At 33.8% G+C, this 20,574-nt stretch overlaps 3 protein-coding genes across 4 annotated transcripts in view; 2 read left to right on the top strand and 1 right to left on the bottom strand.

Annotated features, from left to right (window-relative positions):
* Nucleotides 1–836: 836 nt before the first annotated feature.
* On the bottom strand, nt 837–5,225 carry LOC116132505 (protein YIPF1 homolog). Its single transcript, XM_031418172.1, has 6 exons — nt 4,918–5,225; nt 4,337–4,376; nt 4,133–4,225; nt 2,699–2,864; nt 1,497–1,770; nt 837–1,203 (listed from the first exon to the last, which is right to left on the bottom strand). Exons 1-6 carry the CDS (start codon nt 4,969–4,971, stop codon nt 1,012–1,014), a joined length of 819 nt encoding a protein of 272 aa, XP_031274032.1. The 5' UTR covers nt 4,972–5,225; the 3' UTR covers nt 837–1,011.
* Nucleotides 5,226–11,890: 6,665 nt separating this feature from the next.
* LOC116132515 (probable glycosyltransferase At5g25310) lies at nt 11,891–12,946 on the top strand. The gene has a single exon (XM_031418179.1). It carries the CDS (start codon nt 11,891–11,893, stop codon nt 12,944–12,946), a length of 1,056 nt encoding a protein of 351 aa, XP_031274039.1.
* Nucleotides 12,947–18,173: 5,227 nt separating this feature from the next.
* LOC116132477 (folylpolyglutamate synthase) overlaps nt 18,174–20,574 on the top strand; it is a 35,643-nt gene continuing 33,242 nt past the window's right edge. The window contains exons 1-5 of one of the 2 annotated variants that reach the window (XM_031418140.1): nt 18,174–18,308; nt 18,382–18,512; nt 18,597–18,662; nt 19,217–19,326; nt 19,677–19,737. In XM_031418140.1, the coding sequence (XP_031274000.1) occupies nt 18,278–18,308; nt 18,382–18,512; nt 18,597–18,662; nt 19,217–19,326; nt 19,677–19,737 (399 nt within the window). In that variant the 5' untranslated portion in view covers nt 18,174–18,277. The remainder of the gene's footprint in view (nt 18,309–18,381; nt 18,513–18,596; nt 18,663–19,216; nt 19,327–19,676; nt 19,738–20,574) is intronic. The other variant, XM_031418141.1, reaches the window with a different exon arrangement.

Genomic DNA, 20,574 nt, shown 5'->3' on the forward strand with positions numbered 1-20,574 from the left:
GGTCAGCGGATAGTGGATTTTTTTTTTAAGTGACATGTGTCAGGTAGTTCATTGGTCAATTGGCTGTTGCTAAACAATAAAAATTCAATCAATCAATCATGTTATGACTGTGACCGAATAGTTTTGTGATCAACGTGATTGAGTTTTTATTGAATGGTTTTTTTCTTCTCAATAGTTTAATGTTATAATTCATAAGACCAGTTAGTGGTGTAGAATTTTACTTGGCAAGTTCGTTTTGTTGGCTATATCCGCTCGTGTGGACACAATTTTTACTTCAGACTCAATTATTGTAACCTCATCCACCATATTCACGTTTAAAATTATTAATATTTTATCACTGGGGATAAGATTAAGATAATAAAGTAAAAATAATAAATCAGAATTAAGAATATTTTCCATGATCATTTACCCTTTCGAACTTCCCACGGCCAAATTCAAAAGAGCAATACTATTTTCTTCCACGTCACTTTTTGTATAGAAATTTGAGTGAGATTTCTTTATACATCTAACATTATTGAATTCAACGGGGCACTTACAAATTCACTGTTACCATGTTAAAAAGAAACTAACATTATATTATTACCATATTAGAAAGAACTCTGAGAGCAATTACTAACTAAAAGTTTACCATATTACACAACTAAAGTTCAGACGAGGAAGATCTACCATTACTCCTACGTAAAATTTGGTCTTTCCTTTTGTTTGAGATGATGTTGGTCTTCTAAAAGCTGTAGTCCAACACCACCCAAGCAAAATTAGAACTAGTACTTTAACTTTACTCATTCAGAAGCACTTCTCCTAGGAGGATTTTCCTTTTTTCTTATTCACAATTCATGTACCATGTTTCAAACTATTTTAACTGAACTATAGTGTGACCATTCCAAATCACCAATCTCAAAACATATAGAAATTACGCTTCCAAACAAAATCCAGATTCCTCCAAGGCTATCATACAGTTAATTCCCACGAACAAGCAAACAGCGGGTTCAAAATTAGATCTCAGAGACGAGGCTATGGAAAGAACCAGGCCTTGATGAAGACTGCCAGAGCCATTTGCAAAAAGAAGGAAGCAACCACCAGTATTGTGAGATCATTCCCCTCTATATAAGATCTCAGGTTCAAGGCAACAAAGCAAGATGAGACGGTACCAGCGATCAGTATGATCACCCACCGGAGAAACTCAACGGGGACAAGAAGTAAAAACTGAAAATATAGCATAAAGTATACGTTAGACAATTGTAGTGATATTGAAAAACAACAATTTTTTTTTTTAATGTACTAGCAGAATTTAAATGGTTTCAACATAACAAGAAAGGGCCTAATGTTGTAAGTAATATTTCTAAAGGTAATTTGTTGAAAGAATGAATGATAATTCCAGTGTTAACATTATACAAGAAAACTCTGTTCTCAGGTTGTTGTCCTTTTGAAGAGAGTGAAAGAGAATGTTTTATTTAAAAGAGAGAGAGAGGACTTTTCAGCAAAATGCAAATACTCACAGAGCTCACAATAAAGACAAAGAGAGAATATCCCCACAGGCACCAAAATCGAACAAGGCTAGCATGTGAACCCATATACTGAATCAAAAAGTAATATGCAAGTGGCACCAAAATTGCATAACCGTAGATTACACTTGCTGCCACATTTATATAGTTGACATCAAAGCTCCAAGAAGTACTGCTGCTAGTATGTTTTTCCATGAGGTACGTGCCACAGTTTCCAAGTGAAGCTAGCACAAATACCAATGTAGTGGAGATCCAGATAAGCCCATATCTAACATATCAAACAAAAAAAAAAAATTTGATACACAGTGAACCATCATATTAGATTCCAATGCAATATCAGTCATCAGACATTAGATTGTCAACAAACGAAAAAAAAAAAAAAATAGATACAATGTTTCCTCCATAGTTCTAATTTATGTCCTTCTTTAAGTGCCAAATTGTTTGTTCCACTATGAAAGCTGACAGAGATTGATTTCTCTATATGTCGAATTGTCGATGACAACAAAGACTAATACAAACAAACCAATTGATGATTCACAACCTCTTATTTTGCATATGCAGAAAAAAGGTACTGCCACAATATCCTGACTAGTAATATGTGATTTGCAATAGAGTAATACTATATTTACACCACTCTTTTACACTATTTTCATCACACAAATTTTTAATTATTTTTAATTTTTAATATTATAATAGAATTTGTGTGGTTGTGGCATATGTCATATCATGATGTAATGAAAATGGTGTAAAAGAGTGATGTAAATGTAGCATTACTCTTTGCAATATTATGTTTCATATTTGGAGAAACACCGCAGTTGTACGAAGTTTAATAACCAGATTTTAGTGTTGATCCATAAGCTCCTAGTTTTTTTTGCTTTCACACTCTCCCAACTTTGTCATGCATACCCTCAATGTACTACCTTACCCCTGAAAATTTTACACGTATACAATTTAATAAACTTCTCTCCGGAAAATATGTTTTTGTAATAACAGCAAACCATTGACCATCTTTTTTTATCCATGCACCATACCCCACCCTTCCCCATAGAGAAGAACAAATTAAATGATTCACTGCCAGGGTTGGTATGAGGCCCTGATCCCTAGACCTCTAGCTCCACTGCAATGGATCTAACAAAAGATTGACCATCTGTTTCAACATTAGGATAGAAATAGAAAGTGAAAATTGCATAACTCACAGATCAGGGTTAGCGTCGATCTTGCTGAAAAAATCTCCAGTAAAAGGGTACAAAGAACTCATCAATCTGTTTACAACAATGTCTGTATCCACATTAAAATATTGCTGGTATGATGCGACATTAAATACTCCCCTCCAATTGTTTGCTGGTTGTTGCTCAAATCCTTCTGCATGGGCACAAGGACAGATAGATTGTTAAATGGGAAGGTGACATAGTATCATTGTCTGTAAGAATTAATAAACCCATGGTAACATATACAATCACTGATTTGCATGTAACTGTAACAAAAATTAAACACTTCTGATAATGATTTCAGAAAATATCAAAACCCACCTGAAAGGATAATCCTGGGACACACTAACTACTAACAACGACAAGAAACTATGGAAAATTGACCACTTTCATCTTCTTCCAATGCCCTCCTAACCCATGCCATATAGAAACTTCAGAATAGCCCTTCCATGTTCCCATTTAATGCAACCATACAGTCAGATAAGAGGATTTTATCCAGCCTCTAGTCTCACACAAAATAACATAATTCAGTCTGTCCATTAATCCAAGAAAACTGAAATATATGCTGGCTGTAGCCAATAACCCTCACAAGAAATCCCATGTTCACAGGGCATATGCAGCTAAATAACTACTTAAACAAAGTTTAGTAGAAATCTAAGAGACTCAGAGAAACATACAAAAGGTTGTGATCTATTGATATTAAGAACCAAGAAACATAGGTTTTGTCATTGAGCTAGTTTTCCTTTCACCATCTTACATTGTAAAATCCTTTCACACAAGTCAATCCCTTATATCTACAATGTAAACTTTGTTGGTTCACTATACACAACAGAACCAGTTCCATGTTAAAAACTACAACAACCAATTTGAATCTAACAACTAATAAGCTCCACAACCAAGCTTCTATTCCTCATAACAATTAAAAGATAGAAGTTAAAATTATATGCATCACTATAATTAGTCATAGAAGTCCAATTTCATCCTATCAATAACTATGCGATTTAAAACAATGAATTCAAATGTTAAGACTACAGCAAAACACAAAACATTTATCCACCATCATACCCACAAAACATTTATTTTACGTAATTGGAAGATAAAAACATGAAAATGATCCTCCAAATTTTCAGTAGCTTCAAATTACAAAGAACTAGTAAAAATATAGGTAACTAAAACATAATTCTTTTTGTAAGTTTCTTAGTATGCTCCAAAACAATTGTCACGAATATTCAATTTTTGTGATACTATGACAAGCAAGAGCTGCATTTTAGTATCAACCACCAAATTGCCTTTATGAGTATAAAAAAAACACATTTTTCAGAAAGGTCGCAAGAAAGCTTCTAATCATTCATGTCAGGAAACTTAGCTAGATCTTATCATTAAAACTTCCATATAATGAAATCAACTACAAGAAAAACATACCAGTTGGACTTCCAAGAGTTTGATAACCTTGCCTACTTCCTCCTCCTGCTCCTCCATTATTTGGGGGAAATGTCTGCATATTTGCTTCAGGGACTGCAAATGAATAACAAGATTGTTTTCTCAATCCATATCAATTTAACTGCATATATAAACAAAAAGCAATTCAAATTGCAACCCAAAAAATTCACATATGATATACCATACCCTCATAGTTTGTGTTTTTATTTTCTTCACCAACAACGGCCTACAAACACGAAAAACAGAAACAATCAGAATTAAGCACTTACAAAACCCATTTTGAAACTTTAACAAGCAAAGCACTGAAATCAAGATCCTCATCCGACATCACAATAATAGCAATTTAAACGAGAAACTTCATCAACCTCTGCTGAAGTCGTAAAAGTCCCGAAATTCATTAGAGACCTTCCGTTTAGGAGGTCCTCAATACCTAGACTAAACTTCAGAGAAGACAAAATGAAACTTAAACTTTATTACCTTATTTATAAAACAAAATTGTCTAGCTACTACAGGACATAACTTACTAACAGTACGCCATTAATACTTTCCAGAAATAGCCCCAAACCGTAATATATACAATTGAATTAGTTAATTACTAAAACAACTAATTAATACTCAAAATAAATTAGACCAATAACTAGATTACTCTAGATCACTTTGAATTTATCGAATTACAAAAATTTTGAAAAAAGATAAAAAGCAGAAAATGTAAAAAAATAAGAAAACAAGTAATAATAGTTATAACAATGAAATTTAAGAGTGCTTACGGGAACTGAACCGAGCAACTGGGTTGAAGAGATGTTACTATAGGAGTCGTCCATGGAGAGAGAGATCGAAGAAGAATTTGTTAGTGTTGTTGTTGAAGGTATAGTTCAGAGATGCATTGTGGATTTGAGAAATGAAGTGGATCGAGATTCGAGTGAGGTTGATGTTGAGGTTGAGGTTTTTCGAGAGGCGTTAGGTTTTTCGTAGTGTGGAAGTTAACAGAGAAGACGAAAGAGAGAGAAGCTGACCTACTGACAGACCGGTTTTGGTGTTGGTGCTGCCTCTGATAAAGTAAAGAAAAATGAGAAGCTTTTACGCCACGATTGAGAATGGGCACACGGGTTTGTTACTTTACAGTTAATATGGGCCTCTTGGACTCAATGGATGGGCTTTTCATAGGCCATGACATCTTTGTTAGAGGTGGCTACATCTCAGTGGCTTGTATAAGATATTTTTTAGAATAAATAAATGGATAAATATTAAATACTGTACATAAAAATATAAAATTAGTTTTTGCTTAAATATTATAATGCTTTGAATCCAAAATCCAAGAATTATAATACTATAATAGTGAGGATAATCAACATGTAAAAGTGTAAGTATATATATAATCATATGCAAAACTTTGATGATATCGAATATATATATATATTTTAATATTTATATGAATAAAATTCTTTATAATTAAAAATTATACATTGGGGTTAAGAAAACTGAAAACCCTAATTAAAATAAATAGGCAAAAGGGTAATGCTATTTATAATGTTACGTAAGAATTTGTACAAAGTTACATAACATATTATATGAGTATTACGTGATGTGATATGAAAGTTTATATAATATTTATGTAACATTAAGTTATATGGTTCTTATTATTATATGACATGTTTATGACGTATCATAAAGTTTACCGATATAGGACTAATAATTAATAAATATATAACTGTTGAAATCAACAAAGTCAAAAAGTGCAGTAGCCATTAAATGCTTCTCGTTCACCTAATACAACCGTGTTTGGGTTATATATTGTTTTTCTTTTTTAATTATTAATCCTTTGTCGAAATTTCTAAATACTAGTTGATAGCATATAAAAATATTGTTTCAAAGAACCTGATTCGAGCTATTTCAGGGTGCGTTTGAATGATTATTTTGGATAGAATTTTAGGAATAATATTAAGTAATTGGATAGAAGAGTATTACGAGATAAACTTTAAAAATTTATGAAAAAGCCCTTAGATTTGCTAATTTAATTAAAGACCTTAATATATAAAATGACAAAAACACCCTCATCACCCGCAGTGTCAGATTTCAGCCACCACCGTCAGAATCTGATCAAAAAATTTCATTACGACACAGACCAGTCGGATCTGTGTCGTAACGCCTCGCTATGGCCTTTTCTGGCCAGATCCACCACGAATCTGGCCGGAAAAGGCCAGATCTACAGCCAAATGTGGTCGTTGACGACTGGAAAAGGCTAAAGAAGTCCATCTTTGGCCGTCAGCGATGGCCAAAGATATGGTCATCGTTTTTTATCAACGATGACCAAGATTTGGCTGTTGTTGACCGTCAACGACGGCCAAATCGGTGAACTACAGGCCATTTCTGGATTCTGGTCGGCAGGTAGGCCGTTGTACAGATTCCGGCTACCACCAACGGTGGCTGCTAGAATCTGGCAAGCATGGGTTGATGGGGATGTTTTTGTTAATTTTTAAACTTTTTTTCTGAGGGTATTTATGAAATTAATAAACTTAAGGGGTCTAAAAGTAATTAAAAAAATATAGTAATATTTCTAGAATAATGTGGTAAACAATATTTGGGGAATAGGACTGGGAATATGGATACAAATATTGAACCAAATGCACCCTAAGATATTATTATTAGAGTAATGTTACACCCACTATTTTTTCTTACAATCTCGACATGACAATTCGTAATTGGTTAGCTATAATTTATTATATGGGACCTAAGTAGGACCTATTATGAGTTGACCAATTGCGAGCTGCCACATCAAAGTTGTAAGAGAAAATTTATGAGAAGAGATTGTGGGTGTGACATTTTCCATTGTGCAAGTCTTTTGGACAATCAAATTCGTGTCACCCGTCCTCTACACCATGTCAAGATCTAATGGTCAAACTTGCCTGTGTCACTCCCACAGTAGATGACTTCTCTAGCAAGATTATCTGTCTCAAGCATGGGTGTTCAGATTTAAGCATGGGGAGTTTGACTTAGATTGGAGGATTATGCGTGTAATTCACTCCATAACAACTCCCAACCACTGTCAAGTGGTGTGTAAAAGGGAGAAACCGCCTCTGTTTTGGGGATGGATTATTCACACTCAAACAGAAAACCCATTTATAGAGAGAGAGAGAGAGAGAGTTTATTCTCGTTTTTACACATTTTCCTCTGTAATCACTCTAATAGTAAGCCAATTATAAAGCAATAAGATAATAGTGAACGTAGACTTGATTATAACTCGTCAAACCACTTTAAAAATCTTCTTTGTTTTTTCGTTGTGGATTTTCTAACTGATTATTCGTAATCATGCACACATCATATCCAGTCCTGACAAAGTCGATTGGGCACGACTGGTTGTTGCATTTTTGCATAACAACAATTATTTTAAATATTAACATATATGTATAATTAAGATAAGATAATCCTTCAGTTGTTGGACAACTTTAAACATGAGTTGAAAGTATCATCATGCATGCGACTTTTAATTTAACCTCTTTTGAGTAACACCACTTGATTTTTTTGTATGAAATAAGTTGATAAATAAACCATCTAATTTGTCAAGTTAAGGCGATTTAATTTTCCTATTATTATTATATTTAATTGATCTTTGCAAGAGTTTTTTTTTTCTTTTTGGTGACTAGGATGTCCAAACCAGTTTGTGTGCACCTCAACTAATCTTTGAGGATCCTGAGTAAACAACTGGGTAAATCCCCCTAATGACTACCCTTATTAATGTATAGGGGTACTCGAACTCAGAAGTCAAAGGCCATGTTGGACCATCTTTCCAAGAGTTGATAAGAACTATAGTTTTTGGGAATACTACTCTCAATATTATTCAACTTTTTTTAAACCTCTTAAATTTGTTAATTTAATTAAATACCCCTAAATATTTTTTAAAAAATTGCAAAAACACCGCAGTAATCCACATTTACCAGATTCCGGCCACCACTGTCGGAAAATGGCCGGAATCTGGTAGGATGGGGCACTACCGGCTGAATCTGGCCGGTAGTGCACCGATCTAGCCTTTTTCGGGCAGATCCACGGTAGATCTGGCCAGAAAAGGCCAGATCTAAGGCCAAAGATCTGGCTGTTGACGGCTAGATCTTTGGCCGTAACAGTCTGTAACGATGGCCAACAAACGGTCGTCGTTCATCAACGACAACCGTTTGTTGGTCGTCATTGACGAGCAAATACGGCCAGATCTGGCCGAAAAAGGCCATATCGGCGCACGACCGGCAAAATCCAGCCAGTCATGCGCCGATACGACGACTCCGGTCACCCTCCGGTGTTGGTGGCCGACTGTCTGTATTTGAGGGTGGGTTGGGGGTGTTTTTGTTAACTTTTAATGTTTTATTATATAGGGTATTTTGTAAAAAAATAAACATAAGGGGTATTTTATTAATTTATAAATCTTACGTCATAATACCCGCCCAATTCAACTTTTTTTTTACTTTTTTCAAAAAACTTTTCCCAAAAACCCAAAATTTTGAACCAAACGAAGCCAAATATGATTCATCTTTTGAGTTTACATCTCAGTAGCAATTCATATTTCAGCTCACATTAAAAGTCGGATTAAAAAACAAATTGCATACGAATCATCAAACGCTTACAAACACCAAGAACTTTCAAAGAAACGGAAATGCAGGAATTCCAGTGACAGAAGCAACAATCACATTAGCCGCAAGGCCAGCCACAACAGAGTATATCTTCTTCCCAAAGTACCCTCCATTACTTCCACTGCTTTCAGCCTGCTGGTTATGAAAAGGAGGCATCGTTCCACTGGGATAGTACACATATGGCGACGGAGAAGCCCACGAAGGGCCTACCGGTTGTTTCTTTAGATCGCAAAAGTTTGCAGAATAATTAACACACTCCATATGGATGTGCACGTCACACTTCTTGCAAGTGTATCGCCACGCTAAACAAGGGTGTCGGCAAACCAAACAAACACTAGGCTTCGAATCCTCAAGTGTCAAAGCATGAAATGGGTGAATCATCTGCATTATTTCTTTTGGCAATTGGGTGCAAAGTGGATGCACATAGAAAGTACATTTTTGGCAGGCACAGCAGAGCCCCTAGACGAAATCGCCGCATAGTTTGCAGGGCCGCCCGGCCACCGGGAGGCATATGAGGGACAATTTGTGCTTGGGGTGGACGTGTGATTGGAGATATTGAGGACCCGTGGCGCAACATTCGTGCATGCGCTAGTTAGTCGCATATGTTGCACCGGTAGTTTCTTCCATAGCCATTGCATAACAATTCTGCATTTAGATCAACCGGGTAAAGAGGATGGCATGGATTTGTAAAGTTTATCAAGGACATTGATCTGTGAGAAGTAATGGATAGTGCAGCCTCTTTCATACAAATGTTTAGACCGTGAGAGTTGACTGGTAAACACCGCTCAGTTTAAATTTAGGTTGAAGTTTAATATGCATTTTTGTTGTCAAATTAATTTGTAAATGATTGGCTTGTGCATATTTATGATTTTTGTTTTCTCTTCGACCAGGGATTACGTCTTAATACGTTACTTAGATGGTACAAATGAACCACTAGCCATAAGATAATCTGAAATTAAGTAGTTGGAATATATATATAAGCATAAGTTTGAATATTCCAAATGCGAGTGACTTGACAGAGACGCTGAGGTGTATCTGAATTCGAGTCTCTCACTAGTTGCTAATAAGGGTGGTCATCAGAGCTCTTATCTGATCGGTATTTTCAAGGTCCCGAAAAATTAATTGAGATGCGCATAAACTGGCCTAGACACCCTGATCTAAAAAAATAATTGTTATGCCTAAAAAAGTAGGACTGACGCCAAGTCTTGTCAGCATGGGTGGTCAGAGCTTAGGTAAGTTCTGCAACCGTTCAGACACAGTCACGTCACATGATGATGTGAGCGGCATGCTCCTGTCAGTGCAGTGGGTATACGCCAAAATTGCGAAATGCTGGAATTGTTCCACGTGTTCAATCCCTATACAAGTTGAGGAAATCACTCGAGCAGGTGAGCAACGGGACATAAAGAAGGGTTTACACGGCAATCTAACCCACTCCCAAATTCAGTAATCATTACCTTAATTCATCCCACTATAAATAGAGGACTCCTCTCCTGTTTGTGGATTTAGCTAATTTCACTGTGTAATAGCATCCTCTCTCTCTCTCTCTCTCTCTCTCTTGTATTCACTTATACTTTCAACACTATAAATCAGCTCGCTAGACGTGACCTGATCTCACATATTAATACAATATCAGTGGACATAAGACTTGCTTGTTTGAGCATCCGAACCACTTTAAACATTATTCTTCATCTCTTATTCAACCCAATATCTCATATACACGTGTATCTTTTGAGTCAGTTTAGCATTTCTCACGTGTGATTAGTTGGTGTCAAAATCATATATCAACAACAATAATAATAATAATAATAATATTCCATTTGTTAAATCAATTAAAGAATTAAATAGGCATGTATGGCTGTTGGTGCTTTTACTTTCCACAAGTTGACGAGTTCTACAGCTGACTTCATTGTGATTGTGAACATTGATCACGCTGAAAAAAAAAAAAACAAAAAAAAGAAGAATAGCTTTGTAGAATAGCTTTGTTACATATTATTAAGCTCTCGAGATCCCTGATTGTATAGTTGTATTATTATATACCCCCAAGTATGAGAGATCTAAACAACAAAATTGCAGCATCAGCAATTAGACATTGACCAAAATTGTAATTGTATTATATAGCTCTAAGCATGAGAGATCTAAAGTCTAAAACATAAAAATTGCAGCATCACCAAGAAGATATTGACCAAAATTGCTTGAATCTGAAAAATGTGTTTGGAACTACACCAGCCGGACGATTGATGAAAGATTTTGGATAAACTAAATTTCTTAAAAGCAACGCCCCTGAATATATTTAACTAATCAAACACACCAATATCATTCAAAACAAAAATTGAGTAGAATAATATTACACTCATAATCTTTTTTTCACAAACTTTTTTAAATAGTCACAATTGGTTAATCGGGATTTATTGGTTAATCAGGATTTATCAAATAAATTATTATATTAGGGTTATAAGAAAAAATTTGTGAGAAGGGATTATGGGTATAATATTTTGTATAAAAGTTTGCTTCCAATATAACGTCAAAGACTCGAAGGACCGACATGCCGTAGTGTGTAAACACAACCTCGATATCCACTTAGCAATTAGTTTTTACCTTTAATCTTTGACATCTTGCCAATAAAGTGAAGCAAAGGTTCCGACGAAATCGTTGGAAATATATCCCGGCCGAAAGAAGCAGGTGGAATTCCTTGACAGTAAACTACTGAACTGTTGACACATCTTAAAAAGTGCATAATTACGACTTAAAAATGTTATTTAACTACGTAGATCGGTTTAAGGCAGAGATAAGATAACATCTAAACCTCATAGATTGTTCATTATGCAGTTGAATTTAAGTACCATCCTTATCACTATTCGTTTCTTTCTTGATCACAGTGTTAGCCTTGAATTCACATGGTTGCAACATTCTTTCTTGAGAAAAACATAAGCATGGAACACGTATATTGACTGGAAACAGCATTGGTTCAGGTAGTTAAGGCTTGATAACTACCAATAGAAATAAAGAAAAAAGAAAACGAAAAACGAAAAACCTTTCTGTTTCTTTAAGCTCTAACAATCAGACACACTCCCATTGCTTCTATTTAGTCTCCCTCCTCTCTACTTCTCTTCATTCACCTGCAAAAATGTCTCTAACTCACTTCTCCTTCTTGCTCTCCTTTTTTCTCTCATTTTCCCTCCCTCTTCTCTCCGCCACCCCTTACCTCTCACCCACCACACTTTTCCCAAATTACCAAAACATGCTCAAATCTTTCAAAATTTTCACTTACTCCCCTCCCCGACCACTAATCTTCTCCACAACACCCGAGTCCCTCTTCTTCTCTTCTCTCCTCAAAAGCCCCTTCATCACTAAAGACCCAGAACAAGCCCACCTCTTCTTCGTCCCCTTCTCATCCCATACCTCCACGCGTTCCCTTGGCCGAGTCATCGCTGGCCTCCGAAACGACTTCCCGTTTTGGAATCGCACTCTTGGCGCCGACCATTTTTATATCTCGTGTGAAGGTTTGGGCTTTAACTCGAACAGAAATGTCCTCGAGTTGAAGAAAAACTCGGTTCAGATCTCGTGTTTTCCGACATCACGAACCGAGTTTGTCCCACATAAGGATATCACCTTGCCCCCGCTCGCGGATCCTCATGCGTCAAACGGGCCAACCAACAAGACAAAACGGCATCTGGGCTTTGTTAGATTCGGCGCGGTTAAGGAGTCAAGTTTGCTCAGTGAACTAAGGGATGATCCTGACTTTTTGGTGGAATCTGGGCCGTCCGATGAGCTGACTTTTGAGGAGATGTTAGAACATAGTAAGTTTTGTTTGTTCGAGTACGGGGAGGGGGATGTTTCCGGGATTAGTGATGCGGTGCGTTTCGGATGCGTGCCTGTGGTGATTACTGACCGTCCGATTCAAGATCTGCCGCTGTTGGACGTGCTGAGGTGGCAAGAGATCGCAGTTTTTGTTGGGTGGAATAAAGGTGAAGATGGGGTCAAGGTCAACTCACTGAAGAGGGTGTTGCATCGCACGTGCAGGGGTGAGAAGTACGAGAAGGTCAGAGGATTGTGTGTGACGGCGGGTCTGCACTTTGTATGGAATGAGGAACCACAGCCGTACGATGCGTTTCATATGGTGATATATCAGCTGTGGCTGAGACGCCACACCATTAGATACGCTCGTAGGGAAGTTGCATAAACTAAAGGTGTAATGCTACAGTTATCGACGGGTGTGTATCGAATTTATGCACCGAATGACATGATAAAATCCTAACCGTTAATTTATTATCAGTTAATATTAATCAACGATCATGATTTTGTCACGTTATTCGATGCACAAATTCGGTGTAAACTTTTCGATAACTCTATCATTTTCTTAAAGAATATCTGTCTTATTGTTTATTTTTTTGTTGACTATTTGACTCTGTGTAAGAACCAAATGGTATCTACTATTTTTAGAAGTAATTTTGTTCATGAAAATTAGAACGGAAAATTATTCTATCTTAAAATTATAAATAAGTTCCTTTTCATTGCCATGGAAGATTTGATCATGTTTACATTATTATTTATTCAATTTTAACTTTATAAAATATTAGAGATATAAACTTATATTCTTATTCTTTGGAAAAGATAAACCATTACCAATAATAAAGAAGAACAAACAAAAGTTGAAGCATAAAATATTAGGAAATCCACGAGATAAAATAATGCTGTTATACTATAATATACACCACCATGGCATGGTTTTTTTTTTTTTTTTTTTTGTAATTGGATATTTTGTAATTGGAGTATTCGAGTCAGTTTGCACGGATCTTAATTAATCTTTGAGGTCCATTAAACCTTCTATAAGTCCACAGGACCAGATAAACCGCACTATTATTATAATAAGTGGTCTCAAGATTTGAACCTAAAAACTTAAGAAAATGAGTAAACCTTATTGACTGTCAGGCTAACTCCTTAGGGTGTATTTGGTTGGAGATAATGTTGGATTATTAAGACAATGTCGTCTTATAATGCTCGATTACTATGATTGGTTATCAGTAATATAAGATTCTGGTAATCTTCTAAAACTAATAATAGTTACCATTGGTAATATAGAAGGTGTTCTAATTACCTCCATTTTCTTAGGTATTTTAAGATTACTTGATAATCTTATTTTTTTTTTTTTACAATTTTATTCCTTATTAATAAAATTTTTAGACAATAATGTCCTTATATTTAAAACAAATTGCAAACCATCACCACCACTCAACCACCGTCGGAAGTGCTCTTAAAATTATAAATAAGTTCCTTTTCATTGCCATGGAAGATTTGATCATGTTTACATTATTATTTATTCAATTTTAACTTTATAAAATATTAGAGATATAAACTTATATTCTTATTCTTTGGAAAAGATAAACCATTACCAATAATAAAGAAGAACAAACAAAAGTTGAAGCATAAAATATTAGGAAATCCACGAGATAAAATAATGCTGTTATACTATAATATACACCACCACGCATGGTTCCTTTTTTTTTTTTTTTTTGTATTGATTTTTTGAATTGGAGTATTCAGTCAGTTTGCACGGATCTTAATTAATCTTTGAGGTCCATTAAACCTTCTATAGTCCACAGGACCAGATAAACCGCACTATTATTATAATAAGTGTCTCAAGATTTGAACCTAAAAACTTAAAAAATGAGTAAACCTTATTGACTGTCAGGCTAACTCCTTAGGGTGTATTTGGTTGAGATAATGTTGGATTAAAACAATGTCGTCTTATAATGCTCGATTACTATGATTGTTATCAGTATATATATTCTGGTAATCTTCTAAAACTAATAGTAGTTACCATTGGTATATAGAAGGTTTTCTAATTACCTCCTTTTCTTAGGTATTTTAAGATTACTTGATAATCTTATTTTTTTTTTTTTACAATTTTATCCCTTATTAATAAAATTTTTAGCAATAATGTCCTTATATTTAAAACAATTGCAAACCATCACCACCACTCAACCACCGTCGGAAGTGCTCTTAAAAATAAATAATTCCTTTTCATTGCCATGGAAGATTTGATTTGTTTACGTTATTATTTATTCAATTTTAACTTTATAAAATATTAGAGATATAAACTTATATTCTTATTCTTTGGAAAAGATAAACCATTACCAATAATAAAGAAGAACAAACAAAAGTTGAAGCATAAATATTAAAATCCACGGATAAAATAGTTGTATGCTATAAATTAAATCCACATCGCAAGTTTGTTTTTTTTTTTTTTTTTTTTTTTTTTTGTAATTGGGTTGTTCAAGTTAATTTGCACGTATCTCAATTAGTCATCGGGATCCATTAAATACTCTATAAGTCTATAGGACTATATAAGTCGCACTATTATTGTGGTAAGTGGTTCCAAGGTTTGAATAAAAAAACTTAAGAAAATGTTCAAACCTCATTGACCGTCAGGCTAACTCCTTAGGGTGTGTTTGGTTGAAGGTAATGTTGGATTATTGAGGTAATGCCGTCTTATATTGCTCGATTACTACGATTGGTTGTCAGTAATATAAGATTCTGGTAATCTTCCAAAACCAATAGTAGTTACCGTTGGTAATATAGAAAGTATTCTGATCATCTCTATTTTCTTAGGTGTTTTAAGATTACTTGGTAATTTTATTTTTGTTACAATTTTACCCTTTATCAATAAAATTTTTAGGCAATAATGCCCTTGTTTTAAAAATAATTTACATTAATCTGCCATTATAATTTGACCCATTTTTAATTAAATTTTTAGATAATAATACTCTTATATTTAAAATAAATTGTAAACCACCACCATCACTCAACCACCGTCGGAAGTGCTCTTAAAATTATAAATAAGTTCCTTTTCATTGCCATGGAAGATTTGATTATGTTTACTTTATTTTTTATTCAATTTTAACTTTATAAAATATTAGAGCATCTCCAACGGTGTTCTTTATTTTGAAGAGCATCTTTTATATAAATAAAGAGCATCTTCATTAATTTTTAAATATAAAAAGCACAATTTTTATTTAAATCCAATAGACTCTTTAAATTTAACAAATATGCTCTTTATTTTTAAGAAATAAACTTAATGAAAGAGAGAATTAATAAATAAAATGCATATGAACTTGTAGTTTATTAATTAAAATTATGATAGAGAGTGAAATTTGACTCTCTAAATGTAGAGAGTCAAACTCACTCTGTAATTTATATTTTAAAGATAAAAAGTTTGTTGGACTCTTATTTTTATGAATATACTCTTTATAATAAAGAGTTTAGGTCATATAAAGAGTCTTAGAGCATCTCTAATGATACTCTTTATTTTGAAAAACATCTTTGATATAAATAAAGAGCATCTTCATTAATTTTTAAATATAAAAAACACAATTTTTATTCAAGTCCAATAGACTCTTTAAATTTAACGAATATGCTCTTTATTTTTAAAAAAGAGACTTAATGAGAGAGAGAATTAATAAATAAAATGTCTAGGAACTTGTAGTTTATTAATTAAAATTATGATAGATAGTGAAATTTGACTCTCTAAATATGGAGAGTCAAACTCACTCTTTAATTTATATTTTAAAGATAAAGAGTCTATTAAACTTTTATTTTTTTGGATAGACTCTTCATAATAAAGAGTTTAGGTCATATAAAGAGTCATTTAGAGATATAAATTTATACTCGTATTCTTTTGAAAAGATAAACCATTACCAATAATAAAGAAGAACAAACAAAAGTTGAAGCATAAAATATTTGGAAATCCACGAGATAAAATAATGCTGTTATGCTATAATATATCTCAACATGGCAACTTTTTTTTTTTTTTTTTTGTAATTGGGGTATTGGGGTTGGTTTAAACGCATCTCAATTAATCTCTGGGGTCTATTAAACACTTTATAAGTCCATAGGATTAAATAAGCCACACTATTATTATGGTAAGTAGTCCCAAGGTTTGAACAAAAAAACTTAAAAAAATGAGCAAACCTCATTGACCGTCAGACTAACTCCTTAAGGTGTGTTTGGTTGGAGGTAATGTTCGATTATTGAGGTAATGTCGTCTTATATTGCTCGATTACTACAATTGGTTGTCAGTAATATAGAATTCTGATAATATTCCAAAACCAATAGTAGTTACTGTTGGTAATATAGGAGATATTATGATTACCTAAATTTTCTTAGGTATTTTAAGATTACTTAGTAATCTTATTTTTATTACAATTTTACCCCATATTAATAAAATTTTTAGGCAATAATGCCCTTGTTTTAAAAATAATTTACATTAATTTGCCATTACAATTTGACCCTTGTTTAATTAAATTTTTGGATAATAATGCCCTTATATTTAAAACAATTTGCAAACCACCACCATCGCCCAACCACCGTCGGAAGTGCTGGGAGTCGTCAGAAGTCTCTGATATGGCCGTTTCTGGCCATAGTGAAGGCCGAAAATGGCTAGATGGTTGTAGATCTGGTCGAAAATAACGATATCTATTCTGACCATTTTCGATATGGCCTTTAAAGGCCAGATCAAAGGATTTGGCATTTAACAGCCATTGACAGAAACGGCCAGATTAGATTTGGCCGTTTTCTAGCTAGATCTGTCACAATCTGGCCATTTCTAGCCGAAAATGGTCAGAGCAGTGCACAAAGGCCATTACTTGCTGACCGTGTGTCATTGGGTTGCTGAGTGCTGTTGGCCGGGGGTGGTTGTTGACGACCGACAGTGGTTGGGATGGTGGCTGATGGGGATGTATTCGTTGATTTTCCAAAATTGTTTTATGGGTTTTTTTTGCTAAGTTTTTGAATGTAGGGGTTATATTTAATCTAAATAATAATATTGAATAAGAGGACAATTTAGTAATTTAAATAACATACTCATCAATCTATTTCTCCCAATCAAACATATTAATACAGCATATCCATCAATTTGTTCAACCAAACTCATTTCTCTAAACATTCCTAACAATCTTTAAGGTAATCTATCTTTAAATTAATATAACATTTTCAGTAATATAATATTTTCTGAACCAAACACATCATAAAGGGTTAACATTGTAAGTTAATTTTCCAAAGTTTACGTATAAATTAACTTTAGTATAAACCCATAAATATATAATTCATGTCACGAATAAAATCAATCTTACCTAACTTATTTTATACATATTTGAGATAAAAATAAATTAATTTTCAAAAAATAAAATTAGGTTTTATGGAACTTTGAAATTTTTCAAAATTTAAAAAATGCAAACACTATAAATTCATCTTCGTCGTATTCTTATTTCTAATTCTAAAAGTCCTCACACTTTCACCTTCACTTTCAACTTTAGCCCTCCATCCCCCATCCCGTCATCTTCTTCTCCTACAAAACCAACCACCGCTTTCTCTCTCTATCTGTTTTATCACAACAAGCTCAACACAATCTTTTTATTTCTTCCGTCCTTTCATTCATACGCACTTACATATATACGTTTCACATATTTGTTTTGTTTGGTAACTGCAAGCAAATTCTATTCAGGTTCAAATCGAAATGGAAGAAGGTAAAACTAAAATGGAAGAAGGTAAAACTATCACTAACTTCATAATTTAACTCGGCCAGTTTGTTAGTGAAGCTTAGTAGTGATTTTGTTTTAGGAAACGAAAATAGAAAAGCGACAGCGTATGAAGAAGCATTGGATGCTTTATCTTCTCTCATCACAAAACGCAATCGTATTGAACCAGGCGACAGATCTTATTCGCTTGATCTCATTCGCGAGTATGTCAAGGTAATCAGGTGCAACATTTGATTGTAAATTTGTATGTTTATATTCATTTTTTCAAATTATAGTGATGTTTTTTTATATGTGTAGATGTTGGACTTAGAGGAAGCAATTTCAAAAATGAGTGTTATTCATGTTGCTGGCACCAAAGGAAAGGTATAAATGAATTCTTCTTCAATTATTTTCTTTAGTTGAAGCTTATGTGTATTTTCTAGTTTTGATTCGTGTTCTGAAATTGTTTTGTGTTGTGTAAATAAGAAATGTGTTTACTGGTATTTAGTTTACAGGTTAAGAGTTGAGAGCAACCTTAACATTTTGGCTTTCTTGAAGTGATGAATCTTTTTTGAAATCTTGCTTTATTCATATTTAGTTTAGTAGAGCAATAAGAAACGGAGTATCCTTATCGAAATTTTGTACAATTATTAAATTGGAAAGCCTAAACTAGACTCTTTTTTTGCGCTTTTTTTATTAGTTATGAATTATCAGATACATAAATGGTTAAGTGAGGAATATGACTATATTAGTGACGTATAGGCATTGACGGAGAATTTTCTTTTTCAATTTACTTATGATTTACCTCTGTTTTAGTTGTTTTCTGAAATTCTTGGAGAAGTTGATCCAGAGAATAAATTTATAATTGTGAAACTTATTTTTTTTTTTTTTGTTAATGATGTTTGAGACTTGCTCTTCTTGCCTTTGGGTCTTCTTAGGGATCCACATGCACATTCACAGAATCTATATTGCGACATTGTGGCTTCCGGACTGGGCTTTTCACCTCTCCTCACCTCATCGATGTCCGAGAAAGATTTCGTTTGGATGGGTGAGTTTTTCCATTCCCTAAGTAGATTTATCTTCTTTTATTATGGTTAGTTGTATCCTAGATGCAGGTTTTTTTTTTTAGACCTAGTACCTAATTTTCTACTTCTTGACTGTCAGTTTATACTAGAAATTTATTGTTCGGTTATTTTGATGAACTGGACTACTCTCGTTATCTGTATCCATTTCATCTCTAACTGATGGTTCATTTCAGTTCACAAATCATTGGATTATTGTTGTTCAGTATTAGTAATTCCCCAAAGCAGAGACTAAATTTGTATTTAAGTTCTGTGTAATGTAATGTAACATTTTGGTTACAAGTTCATTTGTTGCTGTTTGTGTTGGATGCTGCAGTGTTGACATATGTGAAGAGAAATTTTTGGCATATTTTTGGTGGTGTTATGATAGACTAAAGGTATGTTTCTCCACATGTTTTATTTTTAGCGCTATCAGCTACTTAGGCTATTTTTTGGTTCTGTTTATTAAATCTGAATACACTTTATAGCATTAGCATTTTGGTGGAGAATAGCTGCTTCTTTAGGAGTTATAAAATTTCATGATGACATTGTGGAATTAATAAATCCATTCTTGGATTAAGCTTTTATGTATTACAATATCACATTGATTGCTGAATGAAAATGTTATTCATATTTCACTTTTTTATTTTTTATTTTTTTGTTGGGAAAATGGGTTCGCTTAATGTGTTTATTCTGGTGGTTTTATCTTTTTATGCAGGAAAAAGCTACTGAGGAGGCACCAATGCCTACTTTATTTCGCTTCCTTGCCCTACTTGCCTTCAAGATATTTGCAGAAGAACAGGTTTGTATGTTTAATTTAAAAACCTATACGCACTTATTCGCCATGTCAGTTTACTAGTACTGAATGTTATTTGTACTGATACAAGGAATGAGAAAGATTATATTTACAACAATCTCTGTGCAGGTAGATGTCGCTATATTAGAGGTTGGAATAGGTGGAAAACTTGATGCAACAAATGTGGTATGTTTAAATTCTGGCTGGGGATGGAATTTATACATTAATCTGATATTTTAAATGGTTTTGTTGTAGATTTTCTGTGAAGCTAACATTTTCTTTTGAAATATGCTTATCTGCTATGGGAATCTTTGTGCTAGGGTGCATTATTATTGCTAGAATTTCCTAATATGGTTGTTTAATTTCACAGGTACGGACACCTGTAGTATGCGGTGTAACTGCCCTTGGGTATGACCACATGGAGATTTTAGGTTTGTTA

Source organism: Pistacia vera, unplaced genomic scaffold (genome assembly GCF_008641045.1).
Source record: "Pistacia vera cultivar Batoury unplaced genomic scaffold, PisVer_v2 Contig254, whole genome shotgun sequence".
Taxonomy (NCBI): Eukaryota; Viridiplantae; Streptophyta; class Magnoliopsida; order Sapindales; family Anacardiaceae; genus Pistacia; species Pistacia vera.

What these genes read in the sequence shown, in the direction of transcription:
- LOC116132515 (XM_031418179.1), top strand. Translation starts at nt 11,891, where the DNA reads ATGTCTCTAACTCACTTCTCCTTCTTGCTCTCCTTTTTTCTCTCATTT.
- LOC116132505 (XM_031418172.1), bottom strand. Translation starts at nt 4,971, where the DNA reads ATGGACGACTCCTATAGTAACATCTCTTCAACCCAGTTGCTCGGTTCA. An exon ending in AGTTGCTCGGTTCAGTTCCC is followed by an intron (nt 4,377 to 4,917) that starts GTAAGCACTCTT and finishes TCGTGTTTGTAG; the next exon opens with GCCGTTGTTGGTGAAGAAAA. An exon ending in TTGTCTTTATTGTGAGCTCT is followed by an intron (nt 1,204 to 1,496) that starts GTGAGTATTTGC and finishes CTATATTTTCAG; the next exon opens with TTTTTACTTCTTGTCCCCGT.